A 7,761-nucleotide genomic window follows, 5' to 3' on the forward strand; every position below is an offset into this window, starting at 1 on the left:
GGCCTGGAGGAGGCTCTGGGACCAGGCTCCGATGCTCAAGTTAAACCTTAGGGTAATCATCTTAGTGAGGATATTCAGACGATTGAGAGTGTTACCTATGCTGGGGAGTGAGTCCTATTTATATAGAAAGTTAGGGTCCTTACTTCATTGGTCCATCTTACTTAGAGCATCTCCACGTGTCCCTTCCTTGTAAGATCAGATCAACCTGGGGCTGCCAACCTGGCACCATATCTTAATGGTTAACTCAACCCAAGTTAAACCTTCTTTAATGGTCTACCTGACCATGGTTAGATGCTCCAACGGCTAACTCGACCAGGGATGATGATGGTTAACTTGTTTGATGGTCAAGCAAACCTTACCACTGTCTTGTTGACCTAGAGTTAAGAAACCGTCTGACTATGGTTAGCCATTCTGAGGATCATCAATCCGTGGGGTATGAGGGGTCCTTGGGAGTGCTTGAGGCACCCTGGCCTCCACTATCATTGTTTGACTCATGAGGGTGATGTGTCGCATGTTCGACCCTGTGACCAGTGGCTGGTCCGTGTGCTCGGTGTGACATGCACGACCATATGGCTAGCGGCTGGTCCATGTGCTCGGAGTGACATGCACGACCATATGGCTAGCGGTTGGTCCATGTGCTCGGTGTTTATATATGATATATCATTACCTAAAATGATTGTGTAGCTAACTTCAAGTCATTTCAGGTTTGTCATATTCTACAATCGAACCGCTTGAATTAAAGAAAAAACAAATATTCCATTAGAAAAGTGTGATTGTCATATTTAGTAAGAGTCCAAGGTAATTACATCATCTTTACCGAAAAAAAGAAGGTACTTACCTAATCATGATAACAAAAGTTTTCCATTTTTATTTTCAAAATCGATTTTACTTTTCATCCATTGCTATGGAATTAAGCTCTCATCAGATTCCTTGTGTCCCATCACAAACAATTAACTTTCCTTGGTAAAAAAGAGGTGAAGGTGCTTGTCCTTGATAAAGGGAAGCCAGGTTGATGTTAAGGGGACCCTAAGGTGAGACATCTAGAGGACCCCAATATTGGATTGAATCTCACAGATTAATAAGTTCTTTGAGTGTTATTGGTCGTGTTCTTGCATGATAGCAAACCAATGCCTTAAGTTAGGCCATTCAGAGCCTTTTTCTTTATTTTTTTTCATAGTGTTTTTCTTTTTTTTAGAGGTATAATCCAACACATTTTAAGGTAAAAAGAACGGTGATAGTGTTGCCTTTACGTAAGCGAGTGTATGTGCTCCCATTCAACTAGGTAGGTTCAAATCATAAGATAGACAATTGTTGATTTTTCCAGTAAGGAAAGAAAGAATCATTTACCTGACACATCTATCTTATCTACCTAACCAATGTCTCACAACCCAAAGCCTCAATTAGGGAAGTCCCCAGTAGAGGTAGTCTTCTTTGTGCTATAAGAGGGGAAAATGTTATATAAAAAAACAATGATATCAACTTTCATAATTGCCCTTTGCATTATATGGTCCACATAGATGGTGATATCTTAATGTAACCGTACCGGATTATATGAAGAATATCCCATAACCCTACCTGAACCCCCTTAACACCTCTATGCCTATGAAAGAGCATTAGATTCCAAAACCACACTACAATCATCTCAGGCCCTTACTAGTTTTGGATCATAGATTTCTCTAATTTCTTGCCCCAACTTTTATGGAAGTCTTTTTTTTTTTTTTTTCTAATCCAAACTTATATGTTAGGTTCATGTACTATGCAAAATGAGGATTGTGATTAATCCTTAATTTAAATATTTTGGTACAGAATGAAACTATAGCTAATTCTCAGACTTTACACTCTGATACTAGAGTTATGGATAATAACCATGTTAAATTGTATAAAGTTGGGTTGTGTGAAGCTCAAACCATAGTAGGTGTAGTTTGGATTCTATCATGTGTTTATGTATAATTATAACTAAGAGGAAACAATAAACAATTGTACTCCTTCCAAGGCTTCATGGACAAAGGCCACAAGCCCCACTTATCTTTGGTGCACTCTACTCTTCTTTTTATTTTCTTTCTTCTTACTTTCTTCTTTATATCATTCATTTACCATATTTTAACAGATCTTACATCTATGACACAAATAATGATTTAATTTTTTACTATAAAAAAATGATTTAATTTTGAGCAATTTAATAATTTTTAAACATCACCTTATGACGTATGCCATATATGGTACATTGGTTAGATGTTATATGATATAACCATAATGTCATTAATTAGTCATTATGCTCCCATGACACAATCATTTGATATCCGCTCTATTTTTCTCTCATTCTAGAGGGTGGACCTTAGTGCAATGGTAATGTTGCTCTTTGTAACCAAGTACTCATAAGTTCGAATAAGGAAACAGCCTCCCGGCGAAGCGGGGGTAAGGCTACATACATTATGACCCCCTAGACCCCATAGTGGCGGGAACCTCGTGCATTGGATACACCTTTTTTTCCCCTCTCACTCTCTAACAACTCTTTTTCAAAAGCTCTGTTCCAAAGGCTTTTTTTAACTACTCTATTCTAACAATTCTTTTCCGACGATTCTTTGTTTCCCTTAATATATTTATAACTTTGGTTTCTAAGAAGAATAAGAATTTTTTTAATGTAACCTTTAATGGTGAGTGAGTCCCTAAGAAACCCATAATTAAGTAGGCTACCCTTGAGTTAAGTAATCCTCTCTAGCCTTTGTTATCATATGCAATTGATTCATCATATTGAAATAAAGCTATTCTTAATTTTTTTTTTTTAACTGTCAATTTGGTATCAGAACAAGTTGTAATTCTTATAGTAAGCAAGTCTACAAACTCAATTCAAAATCAATAAAGCACAACTGATAAAAGAAAACATGGCCATTATTTCAAACTCAATAATGAGTTCTTTCAAAATATGAGAGAATGATGTAATCATCATATAGCTATCTGAGGGAGTTGATGCAATGATTATGCTCCATGACTAGAAATGAAGGGGGTTTCCACGTCGACTGGTTAGTGTACAATTACTAGGTTTAAGACCCTAGAGAAGACCTATATATCCACTTGAGACTCAGGCTTTTGGGTTAGACTATTCATACCATTCATTAAACTTTGATGATCAAACAAGATGATGCAATATTTATAAAGATAATGGCGGACTTCATACTATTACAATCACACATGGACTTTATACGTTTACAAATGCATACACGGACTTTATGTTAAGACTTTATACTATTATAAGTATATAGGGACTTGACACACTTACAAATCCATACGTGTATATATATATAAGGAGACATTATTATTTCTTTAATCAATGTCAGGGCCTAATTCAAAATCCCGATGACAAACGTCATCCATGTATGATTGATTCATAAAGTCCAAGTGTTGTTCAATCAACAAATACAATAGAGGGTATTGGATAGTTGAATGAAGTGTCTAAGCATCCAAAGTAGAATCCAATAGGTAGGATGGGACAGTAGTGAAGTCCATATTATTTTGATAGCATATAGGAATCATAAATTCTTTCCTCGCCATGTGGAGGCCTATGGCTCAAAACTGAGAGATTTGATATAGTGAGTGCGCTCTATGCCATTGATGGGGCTAGGTTTCAAATCCATATTAGTAGGATAATGTGCTATTAATGGGTTTATGATCCTAGGAAAGGCTTCTACACCCTCAAACTCAGGCTTTTGGTTGGACGTTATCGTTATATATGCATAGAAGTTACCAGTACCTTACAATAAAGAGGTCTTAAGTTCAACTCCCCTTAGGATCTACCTATTAGGGGGGAAGGGAAAAGAACTGGAAATTGTATTTGAATCTTTTAGTGCCCCCCATATTCTCTCTTAGAAAGTCTTATTTTCTAGTTAGCTTTACCTTGAATTGTCTTGTACTTTATAAATTCTTTTTTTTTCTTAAGCAACTTTATTGGAAAATTACTACTTCTAACTGGTCACTCTATCAACCCCAAATTAAAATAAGTAAAATTTACTAAATATGTGAGATATTATGGTCATAAGCGAAAAAGAACACATTAAACATGATAGCTATCTTTATTGGGAACGTTGAGATAATAATCCCACATCGATTACCCCAAAAGGTTTTTATTGCCTCATATAACTATAAGTCCCACCACCCAATAATTCGAGGTTTTGAGTTGGATATTTAGTGCACATGTATACAACCCTATCTTGCCTACCTACATGTTAGGGTTTTTAAAAACTATCCCAACCTGGTCCATGTGCACCCTTATCTCAAACAAATGGTTCTCAAAAGCTAAAATATGTGGTTGGAGGTCCCTCAACATGCAATTAACTTCATAATCCTAAGGATTCATATTTTACAAGTATCGAAATAAAAATACTAGACCATCTCTTTGATGATATATATTGAAAAATTCCTCTATTTATTTAAGGGACAAGCATACACATTCGCATTCCACTCTCCTCATTAATGGTGTGGATCTGTTGTATACAATTACTGATCTAAACTCTCTTTTTTTTTTTTTTTTTTTTTTTTTTTTTTAACACACAATTCTTGGTCTACCAAAAATCTTTTCCTTCGATGACTCATATGATTTCATTATGCATTGCATGTTCATCCATCTCCCTTTAAAAGGAGACATCCCTACTAATATATTTAGTACTGAACACCTTCATTTAATTTTCTTTTGTCTTATTTTTAAAGATATTTAATGCAGATTATTTAAATAAAGGTAAAACTATGTCAGCTCATATAGGAACTACTATTTTTTTTTTTTTCATAAAATAAGAACTGCATTAAATGTTATATTAAAATCCAATTCAACATTTTGAAAACCAATTTATTTTGTTGAAAAAAAATCCCTTTTTAGTTACATTAAATACTATATTAAACAACTTTTAAAATAAATAAATAACTAAGGGCGAGTGGTAGCAAGATGTATGTATTGCAATCTTATTTTCACTTTCTTTTAATATTAACCGTCCATTTAATATTAGATTAATCTAAGCCATCTATTAGTTTTTTATATTATAATCAATTCCTAATTTTTAGGGTGGAGAGATGACAGTCACTTATCTTTAACTTGTTGTGATGGTCACAACATACGTAACCATTTCAATTTCTTCCCTTCCAAAGGGCAACTAGAGACAGTAGGATAATGATAGCTCTCTCTCTCTCTCTGCATAATTTTCTCTTTCTTTCCATCATTCTTGTATGGTCACAACATACGTAACCATTTCAATTTCTTCCCTTCCAATCCTTTAAGGAAGAAGTGAAAACAAAATTTAATCGGGTGAGAGGTTTTCTAGATGATGAATCCTTGTGCGAGAGGTTTTCTAGAGGATGAATCCTTGTGTGACAAAGATTCATGAAAGAGGATGAATTGGTTAGTAATGACCAACTGTCATCATGACAATCGATTTCAGGTAAACAGAGAGGGAAAAGATTAACACTTAAATCTCACTCAGCAATATCGACAATTATTAATAAAGAACGTTCTGCATTCCTATTTTCCCGCACGTATCTCAACCATTTTGCAAGACACCTTTGGGCTTTGGGTATGTCTCTCTTCAACAATAATCCAGTCTAAATACACTGTTGGCATGCACAAATTATTACATGATCCCCTTTCATAAGCTATCATATATTGCTAACACTAAAGACCTACACATACTACACTGAACCTACTAATTACCATGGTCCTTCACTGAGAGAGCCAACAGGTTCAAAATTAACGGACCAGATTCATCATCACCAAAACCCCACCACAGTTACAGCCGACCACTTCTAAGACCTACTAACTCAGATTTAAAGGACCAGACCAAGGTGGGATGCGAACCAGTGTATTAACGTGTATACGAGGAACCATGTTTGCATGAGTAGGGTGGAAAACCTGGTCGAACCGGTAAACCGGAGGAATTAAATCCTCCTCCTGAGCTTCATTAATCCTCCTAAATCCTCCACTCTCCAAGTTTAACAAGAACAACCTACGCTCCTCCGGCCACCACAGGATCATCTCACCCTCTACAAACCCAAGTGGCATCACCTCATTGGCAAACTTCGACAATGGATACACCAAAGGAGACTCAATCCACAACAACCCAACGCTTTTCTCTCTGGTCCAAATCGGTCTCTTCTTATTGGAGAAATCAGTGAGAGTCCACAGCTCCAAACTCTGTGTGATACCACCAGATACAATATGATTCGCAAAGCAAAGCCGACCGTCCATCTCCACCAACGAGTAGACCCCACTTTCACAATGAGGGTGTGGGGTCTTCTGGAACCACTCAGCATTAACGTCTAGAGAAAGTATGAACCCATCGAAGTAGTTAGGAGAAGCAGCTCTAGGCTGCTTTCGTCTCCATTGCTCATACCGTTGGCTGCTACAATGCGCTACGTAGTGAAGTGAATCATTCCCGAGAACAGGTGGATACCTACGCGGCCCATCACAGTAAGAATGTGGAGGACGGTTTCTGGCCGTCCTCCATTGGTCATCTTTCCCTATAGTAAACACTTCACACACTATGTGTCTCCGGTTCTCAAGCTCAAAAAAACGAGAGACCAAACACATCACCTTGTATTCTCCTGTTCCAGAGTGATAACCTAAGGCGCAGAGATGGTTTGTATCATCGAAGAACCCTAGCTCAATGGGTGGTAACTGTTTGATCTCACCTGTTGCAGGGTTCAGAATATAGTGTCTGAAGTAAGTTGAAGGGAAGGACTCTTCAAGGAGGAGAAGGCCGTGTAGAGAAGAAGCTACACGGATATAGTGGAAGCAAGTCAAAGGGTGACCTTTGAAGTAGGTTCTGGTTTCATTAGAGAGGTTGAAGAAGAAGAATGGGTCATCCTTGATTTTTCTTTTAGGGTCAAAGGTGACACCAGGAGCTTGGATGATGAGTTCAGGTTTGGGTTTAAGACGATGGGCTTTGATGAAGTTAGGGCTTCTGGTTAACCAGTTGATATACTTGGATACAAGACGAAGGTAACAGATGGACTTAACGTCCAAGCGAAGTAAGATGTCAAAGAGGACTTCATAAGGAAGGAAGGTGAGAGACCTGAGTCTACTTCTCATCATCATCATCTTTCTGGGTTTCTGGGTTTCTTCATGTTCACTTCTTATTTTAAAAGAAGAGAAGAAGAAGAGACATGGATATATCACTAGTGAAGATCACTGCAGAGTGCGTCACTCACTAAGAAGGGACAGAAGGTTCAGAGATGGAAAGTGATGGAAGAAGGTGAGGTGGAAGAGAGTGGGGTTTTATTGAAATCTTATGTTTGTTTATAACGGTCTACCGGTTAAAAGTGGGTGGGACTGAGAAGAGATTTGCCTTGTTGCATGAATTAGGATGGTTGAACCAATGAGAGATCGACAAGCAAAGTAAAAGTGACAGACATGAAACAGTTTTGATGGACAGCCTGAGGTACTCAGTAGTCACTACTAAATGATAAGTACTAGGATGCTTTGTTTTACCGAGGAGTACGTACAAGCTAGTAATGTTGTTGTTCTCTCAAACTCTCCATTCAACGGGAAAGTCAATTAATCAGACTTCGTAAATGAAGAATTAACAAACTGACTGCCTCAGAATTCTTACACGATTAGATAGTTTTTATCGTTTCTTAGGTGGAAACTGGTTAACTTGACAGTACCCAAAAAATAAAAAAAGCTGACCCTTCCTTACACTTGTGTGGGATGACGATAATGGAAAGAGGTTAAGTCCGAATGTATCATGGTTAGAGAGTCAGAGGTGCAAGTTTGGCTCTGTC

At 37.3% G+C, this 7,761-nt stretch overlaps 1 protein-coding gene across 1 annotated transcript; it reads right to left on the reverse strand.

The window, feature by feature from the left end:
• Positions 1–5,794: 5,794 nt before the first annotated feature.
• Positions 5,795–7,078, reverse strand: LOC122058991 (F-box protein CPR1-like). The gene has a single exon (XM_042621703.1). The coding sequence runs from the start codon at positions 7,076–7,078 to the stop codon at positions 5,795–5,797; it is 1,284 nt and encodes a 427-aa protein (XP_042477637.1).
• Positions 7,079–7,761: the final 683 nt, after the last annotated feature.

The sequence above is a fragment of the Macadamia integrifolia genome, chromosome 13, assembly GCF_013358625.1.
Source record: "Macadamia integrifolia cultivar HAES 741 chromosome 13, SCU_Mint_v3, whole genome shotgun sequence".
In the NCBI taxonomy this organism is placed as follows: Eukaryota; Viridiplantae; Streptophyta; class Magnoliopsida; order Proteales; family Proteaceae; genus Macadamia; species Macadamia integrifolia.